A 22,854-nucleotide genomic window follows, 5' to 3' on the forward strand; every position below is an offset into this window, starting at 1 on the left:
ACAAAATTGCTTCTATCAAGAATCTCCTTCGTACAGTTCATCGTTCACCTGTCATTGGACAAATGCTACAAAGTACACTCCTGCAATTTGCAGAACTCTCTGTGGGAAAATAACAAAGAGAATTACATTTTAATTGAGGGATTAAAAAAATTATCCATGTGTGATGAGCCTCCCATCCATTGACTCTGTCTACACTTCCCGCTGCCTCGGCAAAGCAGCCAGCATAATTAAGGACTCCATGCACCCCAAACATTCTCTCTTCCATCTTCTGTCGGGAAAAAAAGACAAAAGTCTGAGGTCATGTACTGACCAACTCAAGAGCAGCTTTTTCCCTGATGCTATCGGACTTTTGAATGGACCTACCTTATTAAGTTGATCATTCTCTACACCCTAGCTACAGCTACATTCTGCTCCCTCTCGTTCCTTCTCTGTATACAGTATGCTTTGTCTGTATAGTGCACAAAACATTACTTTTCACTGTATACTAAAATATGTGACAATAATAAATAAAATCAGTGATTCGAATACCAAACTAGTGATCAAATTTAACGTTTCAGATCCTACTCATGGCAAATTGGAAAACTGAATTTGCTCATCTCTTAAAATAACCATGAAAGATGCTAGATTGTTATTAAACCAAACTCCTCCACTATTTCCTTCAGCAAAGGCAACCCATCACCCCTACCTTCTCTGGCCTACTTGTGACTCCAGTCCCAGACTGATTGGCTCCTAATATCCCCCATGGCAACTAGGGCTGGGCAACAAATGCAGCATTGCCCACATTTGAGGGGGGGGGAAAAGCTTTTGACTAAAGCCAACAACAAAATAGGAAAAGTCAGCAAATTGCCTTTAAGATGAACATGAGCATAAACAATGGCTTAATAAGTGTACTGTTTTAATGTCAAATATGCCATTGGTCTCTGTTCTCACAGTGCCTAAATATTATTGTGTTTTAAAAAAAACTTGAAAATTATATCACTTGAGACACAGGAAATGACTTCTGTTGAAAAGGTCACTTCCTTTCGGAAGTCGTAAGGAAACTCGAATAATGGTGTGTACCTCGACTGCCAAATAGTTGCTTTAATTCATTCCAGAGCTGTGCAATTTGCAAAATGTTGTCAGTAGGTGCTATTTTTCTAAATAATACCAGAGGCCAGGCCTAAAATGAAGAACAAGTAAGTTGCTGGTTGGAGCAATAAAGAGCTTGTGTGACCATCTGTAAATGCCAAGGTGTTAACCCTTTTTTTGCTGACCCTCAGTGATATCCTTTCCATGGCTTTCACTGTACTGTGGTTGCCAGGTCAAAGAGGTGCAAAGCAATATGATGCTATTTCTGTGGTGCCTAGCATCTGCTGTAGTTTAACCTGGAAGCCTTTACAAATATTGTGTAGCTTGTCTCAACAGCTGCCAGTCAGATTTGCTGAGAGCATACTTCAATGGTTGCCAGTTCAGACTGAATGTGAACATTGGGGAGGGCAGTGAGGTGCTTGCTGGCTGCTGGCCACACCTGTCCCAGGGGCAAGATCTTACAAAATACACAGTTACAGACTCCGTGGGAGGAGAAGTCCCAACAAGAACAGTAAAGCAGTGTAGAAGCATTAAAACTGGGAGACGCAAGGAGAAGGAAAATCTCCTTGTAAGGCAGCTACCACTCTCACTGCCGCCCCACTGAGACAATCAATGTTAATTATGGAAACAGAAAATAGATAAATACAGCCAGAAAAGGGATCGGGTGGCAAACTGTAATTGCCATCTCATGGTAATGCCCTTGTGGGTAGTGAATGTTGATGGCAATCTTTATCTCTGCCATTCAACCAGATCATGGCTGGTCTACCTCACACTCCGCACTATCCCCATTTCTCTTAACATAGGAACAGGAGTAGGCCATTAGCCCGTCGAACCTGCTCCACCATTCAATAAGATCATGGTCGATCAGACACTGAGAGTGGCGGGATAATACAGTGGGGGAAGCCCTCTGATGATATTTAAGTGTATGTAATGGAATACCCAACCTTTCATGGTGGGAACCTCTTATGTTATTGGCAGGGGATACACACACATGATCAAATGGAGAAATCCCACTGGTGTGAAAGCCCCTACAATACTCTACCCCTGCCATCACTCCTGCTCACTGAAAACTGAAACTTTTATGGTCATTGTTTTTTTTACTCATTAAGTGCACAGACAGACGTGTTACTGGGGTTTTTTTTGGGTGTTCATTTAGTGCAATGATTAAAATCCCACGATGGCCCCAGAAAAAAAAACTACTGGAAAATGTTAGGCCAGTTACTATGGCAGCTATCCAGTATGGTAAGGTTGGTGAAACGAGGCCAGTCTTTGTTCCAGTGATAAATGATGCTGATTGAAAGCACTCTCAGTTGGGGGTCACTTATGAATAAATCCAAACTGAGGCAATGCTTTTTTTAGTAGAGTGCTAATCAGGAGATCTGTCAAAATCCAACCAGCTTGCACGTTCCTGCATTTTCCCTCTTGTGTCTCACTAGGTGTTGTGCAGTTTTTATATATATATATATCTGCACTAAGATTAACCTCCTCTCCTCCCTCAATTCTAATGAAATCTTTCCAGGATACTGTTAGATTAAAGGCATTGTTCGGGTTATTTACATCCGGCCTTTCTGCATTAAGCACAGATTAGCCACAGACACTTAAAACTGCAAAGCACAGAATGGGACAGGATTTAGAGTCTGCCTAGCTGTGAAATAGAGAATTTAACCCTCTGCTTTGTTAGGGATTCTCTGATATCACATAATGCCAGTACAAAGCACGCAGGCCAATCCGTAGCAACAGCCTGACACCGGCACATGAAGTGTCCTTAAAACAGAGGCCGGCTGCGAATTATTCCTGTAGACCAGTCCTCTGGGGAATTCTATTTTAGTAGATTTTTCATTTCTCTCTCAATTCCTGTTTCTCTGGAGGTACTATTTCAGCATGAGCTGAAGAGCAATGCTGTGAGCACTGATCACTCCCTGATAACTCGCACAGGAGAAAGAGCTTACACTTGTACAGTTCCTTACTGAACATCCGAAAGTGCTTCACAGTCAGTGAGATACTCTTGGAGTTGTATTATGGAGAGAACAACAGCCAGTTTTGCGGATGGAAAGGTCCCACAAGTAGGAATGTGGTAATGGCCAGAAAACTGTTTTAGGGATGTAATTGGGATGCTGGGGATAAAACTCACTTCTTCCTCTTTGGAATAGTGTCATGGGATCTTTCAGAACCACTGTGAGGACTGATGGTTCTTCCGTTTAATGTCTCATCTGAAAAGCGTCACCTCTGACAGTACAGCCCTCTTCTCAATGCTGTGCTGAACTAGAATGTCTCTGGAATTGAGGTGTGGGTGCTGCCAGCTGAGGCTGTCCTCCATGTGCAAGTCTGCACACATCAACTGGCAATTTGAGACACTGGCCCGGGAGGGAGGGGGGAGCGGGGGGGGGGGAGGGGGGGGGGGGTGTCAGTGCAACCCCTAATCCTTGACCTGTCAGTATTTACTCTCAGAGGCTATTTCCCCGGTTTGAAATGGTCGCTACGAGAGGACACAGATTTAAGGTGCGGGGAGGGAGGTTCAGAAGTGATGTTAGGGGTAAGTTTTTCACTCAGAGGGTGGTGAGTGAATGGAATCGGCTGCCGTCAGTGGTGGTGGAGGCGAACTCGCTGGGGTCTTTTAAAAGACTTCTGGATGAGTATATGGGGTTTAATGAGATTGAGGGTTATAAATAGGTCTGTAGGTTGGTAGGTGATGATGTGATCGGCGCAACTTGTGGGCCGAAGGGCCTGTTTGTGCTGTAGTGTTCTATGTTCTATTACACAGTGCACTTGACCAGAACAGGCCATTGGAATGGTGACCATGGGTGAAAACTAGGCTCGGAATTGCAGCATAAAATGAGATTTGAACCTGGGATGCCCTTGGTCTGTTAAATGCTAAAGGTGCTACTTAAATGCAGTTTGTTAGTTTTGTAACCCTGAACAATACTTTTATCAGTTGAAACTTGAAGGCAATCATTCAATCATCCTGTTCAAATTCGATCTGGTTTCTGTTTGATTTGGTCTCTATTTGAGTTGGGGTTTTGTTTTGGACTTTAGGGCCTCTGTGCCTGCTGTCCAAGTGGTACACAACAATTGAGTCAAATTTTCCCCTCGTTCAGCTGGATTGGAAGCTGATGTAGATGTCAGAGACTTGTGGTGTCTGACAAACAGACTTCAATTGAGCAAATTCTTTTGTGCATGTTTCCCTAGCATTACTGAGATTCTTCACAGATCCACTCAAACTGATGGATCAGCAGTGCCACACGTTCTAGCCAAGATATATTCCTGGCTAGCTGTGAGAACAGTCAACCATGGGGGTGTGGGGACCAATCCAAGAAGCTAAATCTTTCCTACCCTAAGCTTGCAAGGTACTAAAAACACATTCTCTTTCCAAAACCCAAGGTTACGCTCCGAGAATGGCAACAGTATATTTTGTCTTTGGCTCTTAGTCGTACTGGAAGTCAGATGGTAGTTTTTAGTTAAATAACAAGCTTTTAATTCTGACCGATTACAGCTTTGTAAATGATCTTTTTTACTCAAAAGAAAATGTTGCTCCAGGGATGGTAATCTAATCAATGAGATTAGTGTTTTGCAGTGTTTTAAAGGGTCCATTTCAACCATCTGGCTGTGCAGCCCCCCTCTCAATTCGGATTGGTCCCTGCCTAGTACCAGCGACCCAAACCACTGACTATCCCAACATTACAGGTTTAAGGTGCGGGGAGGCAAGTACAGAAGTGATGTTAGGGATAAGTTTTTCACTCAGAGGGTGGTGAGTGAATGGAATCGGCTGCCGTCAGTGGTGGTAGAGGCGAACTCGCTGGGGTCTTTTAAAAGACTTCTGGATGAGTATATGGGGTTTTATGGGATTGGGGGTTATAGATAGGTGTTGATGTGATCGGCGCAACTCGTGGGCCGAAGGGCCTGTTTGTGCTGTAGTGTTCTATGTTCTATGTTCTATTAGAAGCAAGATTTTAGCTGTTTGAAACTAAAGATTGAAAACTTTGGCAAATTTTAGTTGCAAAACGTCTCAAAATTCATGGTGTTTGGTTTGTGTATGCTCCTGGGAAAAGGCTCCAGACTCCCTGGTAACTAATGCAACAGTAGATGTCTATTTAGTATATTCCCCAATGGGCTTGTTTCCTTCAGGTGGACTGATTCTTTTCTCCAGCGATTGTTGCACAAGGAGTAACATTTCTGATATCGCAACTCCAATGACAAATCAGAATCAATTGGCTGTATTAATTGGTTATAAAGCACTTTGGACATTGTGAAGTCTTGAAAGATATTATATAATTGCATGTTTTTTCTTTTGGAGGGCAGTACTTACTCCACAGACAGCTGAAAATGTGCAGTAATCCCCCTTCCGCCCCCGACCTTCCCCCCACCAATGTTCTTGGCTCTCCCTGGAATGTTTCCCAAACCATCATTATGTGGTAATGTAATCACTGACTTCTCCATCATCATATCCTCTGGGTGCAAGTCTACTGTGTAAAGCATCTGTGGGATACTTCGAGCAGTTGATCCACCTACTGATACGTTTCTGGTTCCAGTTTTGGAGTCTGAGCATGAAGAATACATTTGAGATTTCCCGAATACATCTGAGGTATATCCTCCTGAGGAATCTAACGGAAAGATTGGGCCATTTTGTAGGCTAATGAGGGAAAACTTTCAACTTCACACTCCTGGGAGCCATCCTTCTCTGTAGCAAGCGCACATAATCAGGAATGTGGGCTTGCACATGGTGCGCATGCGTGACCAACTGAAACAGTTGGAAAATCATACACAATCCATGTGGAATTTTCACTGGTAAGCTGTTTGGAAGTGAGTGATCAATTAACTTTGGACAGAACCTGGTGGGCGGGATCAAAACTGGAATGTAAAATTGGAAAACAATTCCTGTGCTCCCATTTTTACGATGGTTTGTTTGTGAATCATGGCTGGTTTTTCAGTGGTTTATGAAGACATGTGAAGTGGGGGAGGGCTATAGGATGTGATATTGCTTCATACTGAATCATGGCTTATGGGGACAGATGAGGTTTTTGGGCTATCTTTCCTTAGATTGGCTGCTTAGTAGCAGTACTGGGATTCATCTTGGGGAGGTGGCTGGAGGAGGAGCATTGGGAAAGAGTAAGCAATTTCCAAAAGCCAGGAGTCCAAGGTGAGCCAAATCCGTTTAATGTCTAATTGCACTTTGAATACCGTAGATAACAAGGGTGTTGTTTCTCAAGCTTCTGTAGAAAATTGTTGCTTTGTTCTTTGTTCTTTAGAGGGATATAGTCCCCAGAAGGGTAGGAGGATTAAGTTCAGTCAGGCAACATGGTCAGTGCAGGCTTAGAGGGTCGAAGGGCCTGTTCCTGTGCTCTACTGTTCTGTTGTTCTAGAATTGTGAAAACAGATGGCCTTGCTTGGCACATGTACACTTCACAGGCTCATTTCTGGTTGTTGTTACCATTGTTTTGATGAAATTATTGGAAGTGCTGACATGAATACTTCAGACACTTTGATCACTTCTGCTGTCCCAGGTGAATCTGACTCGTTAGCCTGCATTAATATCGATTTGGCCTCTCATTCAATACAATACACTATAAAGGACTCCAAAGTGTGTGCAAGATGTTTCCAGAACCTGATCAGAAAATTGTAGGCAACGTCTTATCACTGAGCAGCTAATAAAACTCTAATCTTGGCTTAGCCTGGGAAAAAGTTATTCTTCAAGATGAACAGTGAATGAAAACAATGCAATACTTACCGGCTCAAGGTAACGAAGATAAGGTAAGCTGGGAAATTCATAAGGGAGAATGGGTGCAGCACCTGGTTGTTACTCCTCTGTACTCTTGACTCGGGCCAGCAATCTAGCTCACAATGAAAGGATGAAACTCTCCTCTGATGACTATAAGGGCCCCATGTGTTGGGCCAGTCTTAACCCAGTTCCTGATGGATATTGATCCCGTAGCATAGAGAGTCTGTTGGCTGGTTTCACCTTTTGCAGCCTGGCTCTGAGTCTGTGTAGTTAAATTCAGATCCATGTCTTCCAGCAGGCTACACCATGAGCACCAGTTTCCAGCAATGTGAATTAGAAGAGGAATATAGAAGCAGTCCTTGTAGAAACACTGATGAGAGAAGGCCTATCTGAATTTAAATTATGCCTTTCCTTGTGCTGCATAAGGCCGCGTATCTTATGTTTATGTCTCAGTCGTCTCTGAGGTCCAACTGTAGCCAAGCCATGGTCATATCTTTTTCTCAATGATTTTCTATTTCTCTCTCTCATCCTTTGCTAAAGGTGTTGAATATTTGCCAAGTTCCCTCTACTAGCCCATCCAAATGGTCATTGTTCATACAAAAGGACTTGACCTTCAGTAGCAGCAAGATATTTGACCATAAGATGCGTCAAAGATAAATCCAATCCTGTCCAGGGTTCACTGGAGGAGGACCGAGGAGCGCTGGCCACATTTTATTCCCCAGCACCTCTCCAGGACATCAGGATGAATTGTAACCATCGAAACCATAGAAAATTTACAGCTCAGAAACTGGCCTTTTGGCCCTCCTTGTCTATGCTGAACCATTTTTTGCCTAGTCCCACTGACCTGCACTTGAACCATATCCCACCACACCCCTCTCATCCATGAACCCGTCCAAGTTTTTCTTAAATGTTAAAAGTGACCCCGTATTTACCACTTTATCCAGCAGATCATTCCACACTCCCATCACTCCCTGCGTGAAGAAGCCTCCCCTAATAGTCCCTTTAAACTCTTCTCCTTTCACCCTTAACCCATGCCCTCTGGTTTTTTTCTCCCCTAGCCTCAGTGGAAAAAGCCTGCTTCGTTCACTCTATCTATACCCATCAAAATCTTATACACCTCTATCAAATCTCCCCTCATTCTTCTACACTGCAGGGAATAAAGTCCTAACCTATTCAATCTCTCTCTGTAACTCAGCTTCTCAAGACCCGGCAACATCCTTGTCAACCTTCTCTGAACTCTTTCAACCTTATTTACATCTTTCCTGTAACTAGGTGACCAAAACTGTGCACAGAACCATCTGAGAGTGTGCGATCAGCTAACTTGGGACAGAACCTAAAACTGTGGCTCTGCCACTCCCAGATCTACTTGTGTGTGGATTTTGTGCGAGGACATGAACATACCTGGGATTTCTCGCAGGTCTGCCAAAACTCAGTACAGCAGGCTCAGGCATGCCAAACAGACCTGCATGAGCCGTAACCCCAGGGAAATATCCCCCACCCCGCCCCACCTAGCATGAGTCACTACCTCCAGGAGAGGAGGTTAGGAAACAAGACGTGAATAAAGGCAGCGAGGGACAAGTACCCATGAGAAGCAGACAGTGAGAAAAATTTAATTTAATAAATTCACTATTCTGAAACAATTGGTTATTGATGCATTGTTTAAATATAGCATAAGCAAGGGAACACAGATATCAACCGTTTGAAAGAATACAGAGCTATGTGCTAAATGCTGATTGCTTTCTCGTGGTTTCAATCTTCTTGTGGAATCCCGGGTGATTATGTTACTGGAAACTGAATGAAAAGCAATTTCAAATTGCTTGTGGTTTAAAATACAATACTCTCATTTTCTACTTGGTTAATGAAACAGAAAACCAATTATCAAGGCTGTTCAAGAAAAGAAGACACAAAGATCCTGGAGGGAATGAAGAGGTTGATCTTCCTTCAGCTGATTGAAATCCACCCACTTGTAGCGACTTCACTGAACAGTCGCAGAACAGAACCACAATGACAGGGTGAAGGAGGGGGGAAGAGCGAGTGCATCCATCCAAGTGGCATCTGCTTTATGAGTGCACTAAGTTTTAAGTGATAGCCAGCCACTTGTTCTTTTAGGCCCCCACTCTGAACCACAAGCACTTGGCTCCCGAGCACGGTATCTGGCAAAGGTCAGGCACCACTCTATGAAAGACCGCCTTTTGCAAATCCACGCAAGTCATTCCTTCAAAGAGTGAGCGCCTCTGGTTTAGCCTTTGTCATTCTGTGAAAGAATGCAGAACTACATGCTGATGGCTCAGTGAGTTTATTCAGTTAGTGTCCGGGTTGTGCAAGCTGACGGGGCCGCATGTTTGACCTCTAATCTGAGTCGAATACTTGGTCTCTGGTGGATTGCTGTACAGGTGCAATGCTGTAAGTTGAGGTGGGGAGGGGAAATGACACACGTGTTTATGCACATGTGTGCATCCGCGTGTGTGTATGCATTTGTCTGTTTGGCCATCATGCCATATCAAAATTCATGTATCAGTAACACCCTTTTGACTAGATGCTCGAAGCCCCTACTGTGAAACTATCACGACAAACAGTTAGTGTCTTTGAGAAGAGAATGGGAACAAAATGGTGGAGAGAAAGGAAGTGTCTAACATGAGGGGGGAAAAAATCGAAGGGATATGGGAAAGGAGTGGGATAACTAGATTGCTCTTCAAAGAAGCTGGTATAGACTCCGTGGGCCGAGTGGCATTCTTCTATGCTACATTATTTTATAATTCTATAACTAAATTGGATTAAAAACTTATTTTTCCTACTGTCGTAAAGTTGTTAACTGGGTTACAGGCACCAGAAGTCCTCCAGCAATTTATTTGTGTTTCTTTGTCATGTGGACGGTGAGTTAGACAATGGCAGAAACTTCATCACCACCCATCTGTAAAGGGCAAGTCTCTACGTAGCAGTCAGTATGAACAACCTTGTAACAACCCTCACTCTGGCCTAAGACCCACTTGTGGCCATCCTAATTGACAACCTGACCAAGATCAAACAGTTCCATTCATTATTCTGTATGGCTCAGTATTGTAATGAGGTCATCAGGAAGCTCAGAGTTTTCAGCAGGATAACTCAGGGTGTGTGCAACATTCAAGTGTTATCTTTCATTTCATACTGTAAGCTGGCAGAGTCAATAGCCAAGGTGTATTTTGCACCATGTAAATCTCTCCAGAAAGCCAGGCTGATTCCCTTTTAAATTGTTCAGAGCAGACACTGGCTTCTGTGATTATAATGTATTCAGATGGACTGAGAAGGTGACAGATAAACAAACGGGGAGTGTAGTTGGATGTTGGACATGCCTGTACAGCAGTTTTAAGTGGATACTCCTGTCACTAAGTGCTGTTGCTATCTCTGTTTCTGACAGCATTTCAAAACACAGCATGTGATAGGAAAGTGTAGTGTGTTTTCTAAGTAGGTGCAACTGGCTCTGTGTGTGGTGCCTGCATTCAGACTTCAACAAGGCTTTTGAATTTCAGCAAGTCTCACTCCACTTCTCTTAGCTCATGTCTCAATTCTGGATTGAGACTTCCTTTACGCTGTGAGTGAAGTGTGCATGCCAATCATACCACTTTCCATTAGTGTTAAAATCGTAGTGTGAATAGATCCTACAGAGAGTGTAAGAAGGTTTTAATTCCAGGACCGTGGAATTCTGATTGGTTCTCCTGCACCAACTGAGGTCCGGCTAATGCTGGGAGCAGTAATAAAATTCGACTGCTGCATTCGATTGCTGGCAGCCACTTGCAAAGGTGGTGGTCCAGCCTAGTACTCCACTCAGGTCCTAATGGGGTACTATGGAGGGAAACCCAGCATCATCTCCCACAAGAAGGGATGCAAACCCAGATGGTTATTCCTACTTTGTCATGACCACCTCTCCAGGGAGCGGCCAAAGGAAGCCTTGGCAGACATCTGAAACCAGGCGGTTATTTGCCTTGGGCACAATCGCCATCAAAGACCAAGCATTGGATGCAGATTAGGTGACCCCCACCTCCCACCACCACAGTCCCCGACCTACCTTGTGGAGAACCATTTGGTTCTCTCTACTTTTCCACCTTGTCACGACCAAGATTAACTGGTGGGGAAACCTAGTCTTCACTTGACAATCATAGAACTTGGAGGATCCCCATCATCACTATTTACTCTCAAATGAACAATTGGTTCAATTTTCTCCCTCTTGATGATGGTGGTTCATGTAGCAGTATATTTCCCCAGTGGCAGTAATGTTCTTTCTTTTGCGGGTGATATGCACAGTTGCAACTTGCAGCTGAGGTTACTAGAGAGTGGTTTGAAACCCAGGCACACTCCTGTCCTTGTCCCCCCACTGCCTGCAAGCCTGTGGCACCAAGTCCTACTGTCGCTTCTCCCTTGCCCACCACCATGCCCCAGCAACCAAATTCAGTGAATTCTGTAATCTGGGGAGTGGCACTGGCTTGTACAGCCACAGCAGTGACAGCATCAATGTAAGCGTTGCCTTTTTGATATACTAAAATAACCTAAGAGACTTCATAGGAGTATCACCGGACATAATTATTCACAAAAGCATATCAGGCGATATGAGAACCGGAATCCAAAAGCTTGGTCAGAGCAGTGAGTTTAACTGCATCTTAAAGAAGGAATGAGAGCATAGAGGTGGAGCGGCTCAGGAAGGGCATACCAGAGCTTAGGGGTGAGGCTGCCAAAGGTGGAACGTTGAGCATCAGGCACACGTTACAGCATGTGAGGTGTTACATTGTCAAGACATTCGTAAGGAGCGAGGAGCTAATTGTTATGTGAATATATGCCCTGGGGTATTCACGTTCACTGTCACACAGCAGTCATGTTCTGAGTAATTTTGTATCAGTGCACTCGCTGTATGGAGAGCTCAAGGAAATACACTCCATGGAGCTGCAGCATTCTGAGCCTAAAGTGAGATTATGTCTAATTTATGGCAGCCAGGAGACATAACATTTTCCAATTGAGCCCCCAGATCAGCTATCCAAAGGCCACTGATGAGCACAAGGCCCAGAGTCCAAGCAGTCTTTACTGCAAATTATGCACTGATTCTCCCAGACTAATATAATAACATTTTATAGACTTACGTTTGTTTAATTTGAATTGCAATTCAGCACGGGTTCATAAAAACTAATTGATGCAGCCTGGAGGAAATCTGTCACACCTTTTGATGCAAGACTTGTTCTTTTGCTGCTAATAACATTGTGAATCTTCCCCTCTGTGTGACCTCGCAGTGCTCCATGCAGTGCTCCACGCATCCCACAGCTGCTGTGTGGGAGGCAGCTGCCATTCATCTTCATAGAAGCAAAAGGCAATCAGTCAAAAACTAGCACTTTCTAAAGTTTCCTTTGCATCTGTGTAAATATTATCTCCTAGCCGCTGCTTACCTGAGCTTAGACAAATGACACTTTCGATCCTGCTCTGAAAACCTTGTTTTGGGGAAAGCATTACCTTCATATAGTTTCATCGATCTTTTTTTCCCCTTTCTGCCAACAGGGTCTTTAACCATTTTAATTCTTAATGTTTTCCCCTCCCCCAACACACCCACATGAGAGGAGCATTAGTGGGGCAGCACAGTGGTTAGCACGGCTGCCTCACAGCTCCCGGAGCCTGGGTTCAGTTCCCGACTTGGGTCACTGTCTGTGGAGTTTGCACAGTCTCCCTGTGCTCTGGTTTCCTCCTACATCCTGAAAGACTTGCTGGTTAGGTGCATTGACCCGAACAGGTGCCGGATTGTGACGATTAGGGGAATTTCACAGTAACTTCATTGCAGTGTTAATGTAAGCCTTACTGGTGACTAATAAATAAACTTTAACTTTATGTCCACATACATCCACCTCCAGCTGAGGAAACAGGTCACTGGACCACAGTTCAAATCCGGAAACTTGCTGATGTGTATATTTCCCTCCCTCTCTGGGGGGATTGCAGCCCATTTTTTTGTGGTCCTCCTGTGCCAAGCTCATCAGTAACGGCTGGGGAACAAAGTCGGGTTAGTCCAGGTCTGCAATCCACACCACACACTGACTCTGCCTCAGTATTTCCTGGGTCAGGGAGGTGTAAAATGTCCTCCTGAACCCCATACCAAGCCTCTTTAGATGACTATTACAATCCTTTAGGAGAAAACTGAATGCTGAAATAGCAATAGCAAAGGACTCAAAACGATTCTATTAATGCGATGGGTAGATTGGTGACAGAATAACATAGGCCGGCTCACGTGGAGCCCAAACACTGGCATGGACTCGCTGGGACTGTTTCCATGCTCAATTACTTTGCTTTGTGATTGGTTTGGTCTAAGGATGTGGGAGAGGGGGGTTTGCGCCATTTTACATTGGACTGCACAGTATTGGTATGGTGACTTCATTCAGTGCCACGTGTTATCATGGCACTCGTTTAATACATCACTTAGTTTAAAGGCTAAGTGCTTCCACCTGGCACTATTACCCTGCATCGGAGAGGCTAGTCTGAATAATGCTGCCAACAGTACAGTATGTACTCGCCGTGTTCTGGCTCCAGTTTAACAGTATAATTAACATGCATGGTTCAGTGCACTGAGAAGAATTGGGGGGGAGGAAAAGTTTAACGTTTATTTATTATGACACAAGTAGGCTTCCATTAACATGAAGTTAATGTGAAAATCCCCTACTCGTCACACTCTGGCGCCTGTTCCAGTGGCACAGTGGTTAGCACTGCTGCCTCACAGCGCCAGGGACCCGGGTTCAATTCCCAGCTTGAGTCACTGTCTATGCGGAGTTTGCACATTCTCCCCGTGTCTGCGTGGATTTCCACTTGGTGCTCTGTTTCCAAAACCACCCCTCCCCTCCCCTCAAGAGCCCAAAGATGTGCAGGTTAGGTGCATTGGCCATACTAAATTCTCCCACAGTGTACCCAAACAGGCGTCGGAGTGTGGCAACTAGAGGATTTTCACAGTAACTTAATTGCAGTGTGAATGTAAGCCTACTTTTGATTAAAGCTTTAGCTTTAACTGAGGAAGAATTTAGCATAGCTGGTGCTCCTAACCAGTATATCTTTTGGACTGTGAGAGGAAACCGGAGCACGGGGAGAATGTGCAGACTCCGCACAGAGAGTGATCCAAGCGGAAATCAGACCTGGGTCCCTGACACTGTAAGGCAGCAGTGTTAAACACTCTGCCACCCTAAAACAAAACACCCACACAGTAGCATAAAATTATGTAAAAAGAGCGGGGCTGATCTCTGCTCTTCCTTTTTTGATTTGGGTTTTCAGAGGGAGTATTTACTTTTATTTATTTACTTTATTTCTGAGATGCAGATCCACCAGAGCCCAGTACACTTCAATCCCTCTCCCACTAACCTATTCTTCATGAGTTAACCCACACTTTGAGGATCACCATGATATTCTATTTGGTGGACATCATGACCAGGCCTGATGGTATTCTCAACCAGTGCCCGCACAGGCATTTAAAAAAAATTCTTCAATGGCATGTGGCCAACATTTACTCTCCATCCCTAATTGCTCTTAAACTGCTAGGCCATTTCAGAGGGCATTTAAGAGAGCCACATTGCTGTGGGTCTGGAATCACATGTAGGCCAGATCCAGGTAAGGGTGGCAGATTTCCTTCCTTAAAGGACATTAATGAACCAGGTGGATGTTTACAACAATCGACAATGGTTTCATGGTCATCAGTAGATTCTTAATTGCAGACTTCTTTATTGAATTCAAATTCCCATCATCTGCCGTGGTGAGATTCGAACCCAGGCCCCAGAGCATTACCCTGGATCTCTGGATTGCAGTTCAGTGACAGTATCACTACACCACCATCTTCCCTTTCCAGCAGTTTATGCTATCTGGCTTATTTCTGTCCCCACCCTCCCCTTTTGTTAGACCATGGGCATTGTAACAGCTCAAGGCCAGCTAAACTAAAACAGACTATAACAACAACTTGCATTTATACAGTTCCCTTCAAATTAGTAAAAATCCCATGGAAATTTACAGGAACATTATCAAATAGGCTTTGACACCAAGCCATGAGGGCAGGTGAACTAGATTTAAAAGAGGCAAGCATGTTCAAAAATCCTGAAGTTTTGGACCTAGGCAGGAGGAGGCATGGTTGCTAATGGTGGTGCGAAGGAAATTGAGGGGTGCACACGAGGCCAGAACAAGGAGATTGCAAGAGAACTTGGAGGATGGCAAGGATGAAGGAGATTACAGAGATAGGGAAGGAAAAGGCCAGGAAGAGACTTGAACATAAGGATGAGGATTTTAATTCTGAGATACCATTGGACCAGGAGCTGATTTAGGTTAATGACTACAGGGGTGATGGGTGAACAATACTTGATGCAAAGTCAGGATACATACAATTGATCTTTAAATGACCAGAAGTTTACAGAGGGTAGAAGATGAGAAGCTATCCGGGAGGGCATTAGAATTGTTGAGTCTGGAAGTAACTAAAGCATGGATGAGGCTGTCCGCTGCAAATAGGCTGTGGCAGAGGAGAAGATGGCAATACCCTTGATGATGCAGAGGTTACGCAGAGGTCACAGCATTATAAGCTTAGTTTGTGGTCAAGTATTATGCCAAAGTTGCAATCTGGTGAGTGGCTAGGGAGAGAAACAAGGTGAGTGGCTAGGGAATGGAGTTTTGTGATGGAGATTGAAGACAATGGCTTTGATCTTCCCAACATTTAATTGGGAGCAATTTGTTTGTCCAGTAAAGGACATTGGACAAACAGTGTAATAAATCGGATGCAGTGAAAGGGCAGGGGGGGGTTGAAGAGTAAAATTGGATATCATTGGTATAAATGTAGAATCTGACACTGTGGCTCCGTATGGTGTTGCCAAGCGGCAGCGTGTAGAGTAAGTTTTAAACCAAGGAACTTCCTTGTGTGTAAGCTTAGGTGCACGTCAGGCAGGGCCTCTATCTGCTGAAATCCCAGGGCACTGGAATTGTGTGGTTAATCAGAACTGGGGAAAATACATGTCAGCAATGGTGTATCCCTCCAAAATTAGTTGGAAAGTGAACACCCTGGCAACTCGTACCTGTGGATCAAATTTACTTTGAATAATAATTTGTAAATACCATGAAGACAATGTGAAAGGAGGCCATGTCACTACACTACCATTGCAGGTGGTCAGGAAGGCGAATGGGATGCTGGCCTTCATAGCGAGGGGGATTGAATATAAAAGTAGGGAGGTCTTGCTGCAGCTGTATAGGGCATTGGTGAGGCCGCAGCTGGAGTACTGTGTGCAGTTTTGGGCGCCGCACCTGCGCAAGGATATTTTGGCCTTGGAGGGAGTGCAGAGGAGGTTTACTAGGCTGATACCGGAGTTGAGGGGGTTGAGCTATGAGGAGAGGCTGAATAAACTAGGCTTGTACTCGTTAGAGTTTAGAAGAATGAGGGGAGATCTCATTGAGACGTATAAGATGATGAATGGGATGGATAGGATAGAGGTGGAAAGACTCTTCCCGCTCAAAAAAGACAGTAGGACTAGGGGGCACAGCCTCAAGATAAAGGGGGGGCGGTTCAGAACGGAGTTGAGGAGGAACTTCTTCACTCAAAGGGTGGTGAATCTCTGGAATTCTCTGCCCGTTGAAGTGGTGGAGGCTGCCTCGCTAAATATTTTTAAGAAGCGGGTTGATGGGTTTTTGATAAGAGAAGGGATTAAGGGTTATGGGGAGAGGGCGGGAAAGTGGAACTGAGCCACGACAGATCAGCCATGATCTTATTGAATGGCGGGGCAGGCTCGAAGGGCCAGATGGCCTACTTCTGCTCCTATTTCTTATGTTCTTATGTTCTTATGTTTGAGAGGAGGGAGCAGATGTTTATCAAGTTGAACTAGCTCTCAGGTTCATGTTTTACTGTTCGGTTGATCATACTTAACTGGGCCACCTTCCCTGGACTTGTATCACCATCAGAACAATAGCATTTATCAAAGTCAACAGAGAAAAGGAGGAATGGGGTGGGGGGAATCAATGAACCATTGTACAGAACTAAATAAACAGAAAGTACACACTGTTCACCAGAACAGCTGAGGAAACTGGAACTATCACAAGAAAAATGTGGCCTCAGCGACTTAAGATTCAAGTCCTCAATGCTTTGCCTTCCCCTTGCCATCTCTCAGTCCTCCCCTTTCACACACACAAACCGCTGTCAAACTGTGTGTAGCTGCACAGATTTGCATGGTGCAGGATGGAATCATTTGCGTTTCCTCAAACTGCTAGCTATGCCAATCGCTGTCAGAATGACAAATGATCCTGGGCACAGACTGGTGGATTTGCTTCAGCTGCATGTTGGAATTAAGAGAACCCATTTGAAATTTTTTCAAAATGTTTTTCTAATATACTGAGAATTCCAGTAAATAAAAAATATTTGAGCATGCCTCGCCGAACAGAATTGCAGCCTTTCAGGATAGCACTTATTGCTACTAACAAAATACATACAAAATGCAAAATCGTGGTGATTGCTATGTATAGGAAACTGTGCCTGAATGAAAGGTAGCTTTATGTTACCCCTCTGTTTTATTTGTTTTCCTTTGTCTATGCATATTCCTGAGTTGTTGGATTGTACAAACATGTGGGCCAAAATATACAGTTTGGTGATTATATGTTGACAAAAGTATGCATAACTGTTTTCCTTTGAATTATTTAGTGTTATTTAAGCACATATAATGGCTTTAGTTCCATCCCGGTGCCTCAAGAACAGAAGATCATTAACAAAAAAGGAGCAGGAGTAGGCCATTTGGCCCATCAAGCCAGCTCCACCAATCTATAAGATCGTGATTCATCTGTTCTTGGTCTCAACTCTACTTTCCCATTTGTTTCACATAACCCTCAACTCCCTTTAATTGAAAACTCCGTCTAACTCAACTCTGAATATATTCTATGATTCAGCCTCCACTGCTTTCTGGGGAAGAGAATTCCAAAGATTATAGATCTTCAGAAAATAAATTCCTCCATATTTCCATATAAAACGGGACTACCCCTTAGTCTGAAATTGTACCTACTAGTTTTAGATTCTTCCACAAAGGGAAACATCCTCTCAGCATCTACACTGTTAAGCCCCCTCAGAATCTTAAATATTTCAATAAGATGGTCTCTCATCTTTCTAAACTCCCAATGTGTATAGGCCCAACCTGCTCAGCTTTTCCTCAGAAAGTTCCTTCATCCCAGGAATCAACCCTGTGAATCTTCTCTGAATTATCTCCAGTGCAAGTATATCCCTCCTTAATTAAGGTGACCAAAACCATAGACCGTACTTGAGGTATGTCCTTCTCAACAACCTGTGCAGTTGTACCAAGACTTCCTTACTTTTATTCTCCAACCCTTTTGCAATAAAGGCCAACATCCTATCAGCATACAAATTCAAGTATAAAATCCATCATAGTCTTAACTCTCCTCAGTTCTAAAGAGATATATTGGACTCAAAATATTAACTCTGTTTCTCTCTCCAAAAATGTTGCCAGATCTGCTGAGTTTCTCCAGAGATCGCCAGCATTCACAGAATTTTGCTTTTATTCTTAATTCTTTGTTATATCTGCATGATAACCTTTTGTGGTTCATGTACAAGGACACTCGGCTCCTTCTGTACCACGGCATTCAGTAGTGTTCGCCATTTAAATGACCATCGGCTTTTCTATTCTTCCTACGAAAATGCAAAACCTCACATTTCGCCACCTTTGTACTCTATCTGCTGCATTTTTGTCAATCCACTCAACCTGTCTCTATCCCTTTTGCAAGACTCTTTGGACAGATTTTCCCCCAGGTTTTGGGACCCCACGTCAAGATCAAGTGGGCAGTTCTCAAAACCACACCTGCGAGGAGCCTTTCTGGGGGAGATGTTTCCCTAGACGTGGTCTCCTAATTGACTGTATCTATGCCTGCCTTCCTATGAAGGATGGTGAACAGGCTCCAGAGCTGACAGCACAAAAGCCCCATTAGGAGGAGTGGGTGCTGCTGAGGCAGGTTGAAAACTGACAGAGTTCCTCGGACTGGAGTTCACCAGTTGGATTGTTGGGGCCATGGTGATACATTTCATGCCTGCTGCACCCTCTTTGAGGGATGGAGCCTCCAGCTCCACTGGCCCCCAGACTGCTGCGGCAAGACGGTCTCTACTGGAGCTGGCGGCTGGCAAAATGTGATGCCACAAAATCACCCCTAATCAGAGTTTTACCTATTTAAACTGCCTGTTTGCCTCTGTCAGCAGGCTGGCAATCTACTTCCCAGAGGCAGGACTATGTCGGGGAGCTATCTCAACACAATTCCCCCATTCTTACCTGGTCCTCCACTTCCACCTCCTTATCACAGGGAGAAAGGAATTTTGTGCACTCCTCACAACTTGCTTTCTCGTCTATGTTTGTATCATCAGGAAACTTGGCTACTGTACACCCAAGACTTTTCAGCTACATCATTAATATAGATTGTGAAGAGTTGAGCCTCCACCACTGATTCTGGTGGCACTCCACATATAGTTTGCCAACCTGAAAATGACCCATTTTTCCTGACTCTCCTTTTTGTTGGTATGCTAACATACAAGCCCTAACCTCTTGAGTTCTTACCTTGTGCAGCAAGTTTTTATGCACTTTTTGCAAATCCAAATACATCTACTTGTTCCCCCTTATGCTCATTGCTTAATTATATTAAGATTTTCGCAAATTAAGGTAATATTTCAGCGCTTATAATTCTGATTATGTTGATTATGTCCTTGTGTTACTTTGACGTAAATTGGAGGTTGGTTTGCATGGATGGATTGGCATTGCACAATCTCATACAGATATACGAATGTAACAATGCAGACTAATCAGCATAATGGAAGCTTGTGGTGATCGGCTTTCCAGATTCACGGAAGGTGCGCCAGCCAACCGGTAATCACAGCAAATTAACATTCAGGAAAAAGAAGTCTAAAACAGATTAGTTGCAGCTTATCAACTATCAAAAAGCATAGGATTAACAGATCATTCTTCAATTTAGCAGATTGATTGCTAAATGATCTGCTGCTTATTTTACTCCTAATAATAATGCAAATGTGATTGATGCTTTTCCCCTCATGAGTACATCGTTCTAAGGTTGCCCCATTTAATTTCTCTTTGACCTCCATTGGTATTGTATTGAATCAGGTAAGTAAGGATTGCTCATGTTCTTGCAGACAAACATTGGCTCCCAATCCTCAAAAGCCTCTAAAACTAAACCCTTACCCTCCTCTTCTCCCCTTTTTCTCCTGCTATCCAGCATAGCCTCTTGTCCACCTTTATGAGGAGATTTGTTCCTTTCGGGGGCAGGGCATCATCAGGAGATGGAATTCTTTTCCTCAGAAAACACTGGAGGCTGGGTCATTGAATTATTCAAGGCTGAGTTAAAAAGATTTTGACAGACAAGGGAATCATGGGCGACAGACAGGAAAAAGGATTTGAGACCACAATCAGATAAGCCATGATTTTATTACATGGCAATGCAAGCTTAAAGGGCCAAATGGTCTACTCTGGCTCCTAAGTCCTAGGTTCCCATGTTCTTGACTCTCTCCACCACTGGCAGCTGTGCCTTCAGCCAGCTGAGCAATACTTCCCAAACTAGTTTACAATATGACTCTATTTTAACACTTGAAAGTTAACACAATCCCAAATGCCAACAAAAACAAAACCGCAGTACAGCAGCACTGTAAAATTCATGATATAATGATTAAACTGAGCATATTATGAATCTATATATACAATATATCAATCAGTTTTTAAAGCATTTTGTAAAAATGTTATTCTTTTACATAATCATCGATCCATTCCTTCACCTGAACTTTTTCAATTCATGGATCTTGGCTGGGAAGCAGCAGAATTGCTTCCTGGGTTGAAGGTCTTGAGGTGACTGAATCCGCACATTCCACAGCAGCAGGGTGACAGTGCTGGGCACAGACAGGCCATCGTCGAGCAGTGGAGGCGTCGCCACCAGTTTCATGGCTGGGGCTGAGTGTCGAGATCCGGTAGTCACATCAGGAGCTTGCCGAAAGAGGTGAACAGGGTACAGGCACCATTGGGCCATGGTGCCAGTGCAAGGCTCAGTCTCAGAGGAGAGGGAGCTGTGATTGCCATTTACAATCTGGTCTATCCAGCCTAGCCTCTTGTCCTTCTTTCTGATCGGCCTATCGGGGTCACAACCCCGAGTTTGGGAACCATGGATCTAGACTGAACGTCCTCCCGAAATCTCTCTGCCATGGCACCAACTCCTGCTCCTTTAAGGCCTTCCTTGAGAAAATTGTCCAAGGTCTCAGCCACTTCAGTTAAATGCCTTGCAATGTTTTTACATTAAAGATGCTTTTTTAATGCACGTTTTTGTTCGAACATCATCCACCTGAGTAACCTCTTACTGCAGTGTGTGACTATAATTGTTTGTGGCATGAATGGAAGGAAAACCAAGTATAAATTGTGACTGGATAAATGTGGTAGTTACGGGCAAACATCTTGTGTGTAATTTGCAGGAAAACTGGAAATGTGCTGGGAGTTGAATGGAGATCATTAATTTTGCACTGCCAGTAATGGGCCATTTGTACCACACAATTGCCTTCACTGGCAGATACTCTAGTAGCAGCTACCATGTCTAGAAAACCTCCAGAAATGTGTCTTCTCTGTGCCAAACTATATGCAGCAGCCAATACAAATAGCTCTGCCAGCAGCATGTCAAGGGGCATTGAAGTCAAACTCGCAACCAAGAAACAGCGCGTGGACAAATCTCACACACACGTACCGCTTCCCCCTTGCTGACTAATTACGTCTGCATGATAAATGGGTTACATTTAACACAGTAAAACCCTTACCGAGAAGGGGTACCAGTTGTGGGATGTAAATCTGGCTTGGATTCCTGCATTGGGATCTCCCAGCACGAGAGATTTAGCCCCCGAGTTCCAATTCTAGTCTCATATGTTTCAGCCTTAGTACCTCTGGAGGGGTAATGTGTCAGCCAGGTCATCTTGAAGCAAAGATGGGAAGCAATGTGGAATAAGGTCTCTCTTGACCTCAGGAACAACGTTTGTGGAGACAATGAAGGCAATTAGTTGAGGACAGGATAGATGCTGGGGGTGGGGGCAGGGGAAATACTTGAAAGATTAGAAACAGGTGTAAATGTGAAAGTTAAACATTTCAATGAACCCACTGCTAAAACTGTGTCACTTTTTCTTCCCAGGTCCAGAGTCTTTGGGAAGCCGGCGCACCATTTTAGAAGAGTTCATTCTCGGCAATGGGGACACACTGGATCTGTCTTGCAATCCTCAAGGTTCCGCACTGGCTTTGGTGTGGTTAAAAGATGGACTTAGAATTCTGCCGAACAACAGAACCCAAGTAGGACAGAAAGTGCTGAAAATTATCAATGTTTCATACGATGACTCTGGCATTTACTCCTGCAGACTCTGGCGCACCAATGAGATTCTGAGCAACTTCACTATAAAAGTCACAGGTGAGTGCTGTCAAATCACATGCTGTCTATGTGCTAAATACATGACTGTTTGGTAGTACAAAGAAATTGAGTCTCTGATTATTTGCTGAGTTAGCTAACTTCTGCAAAGACAGCCAACCCTTGGAGACTGCAGTAAGCCTTGTTACCTCTGGGTTGACAAAAATAAAGGAATGGATTGAGAATGGTGCTGCAGTGGTTTTGTTACTGGTCTAGTGTTCCTAGACTAATAATCTAGAGAATATGAGTTCCACCCCAAGCACAGCAGCTTGAGAATCTGAAAACTAGTCATGAATGGTTTAGTTGTCATTAAAACTCTAATTGGTTCTCCAATGTCCCCTGCAGAAGGAAATCTGTCGCCCTTACCTGATCTGGCCTGTATGTGACTCCAGACCCACACAAAGTGGGTTACTCTTAAATTACCTCCAAAGTGGCTTACCAGTGCCCTCTAGGGGTCGGCATTATAAGCCCAGCAACGTCCACGTCACAAGAATGATTATAGGAACAAATAGGTGTGTAAGTATCAGATGACAACAGTGCCAGACTTGGAAAAATAATTTACTTGGGTGAGATAGCAGAATTGTTTGTAGTTGTGGAACCAGACTGCAGTGGGTGTCAGAACTTCCTGGAGAGAAACTAAAATCTCTTCT

General features: G+C 43.9%; 1 protein-coding gene across 11 annotated transcripts in view; it reads left to right on the top strand.

Moving 5' to 3' along the window:
- Positions 1-22,854, top strand: part of LOC145351715 (fibroblast growth factor receptor 3-like) — a 170,276-nt gene that overhangs the window by 38,035 nt on the left and 109,387 nt on the right. For all 11 annotated transcript variants that reach the window (XM_080201408.1, XM_080201330.1, XM_080201671.1 and 8 more), the window contains exon 3: positions 21,938-22,207. In XM_080201408.1, the coding sequence (XP_080057534.1) occupies positions 21,938-22,207 (270 nt within the window). The remainder of the gene's footprint in view (positions 1-21,937; positions 22,208-22,854) is intronic.

Source organism: Carcharhinus amblyrhynchos, chromosome 1 (assembly GCF_965287045.1).
Source record: "Carcharhinus amblyrhynchos chromosome 1, sCarAmb.v2.hapA, whole genome shotgun sequence".
Taxonomy (NCBI): Eukaryota; Metazoa; Chordata; class Chondrichthyes; order Carcharhiniformes; family Carcharhinidae; genus Carcharhinus; species Carcharhinus amblyrhynchos.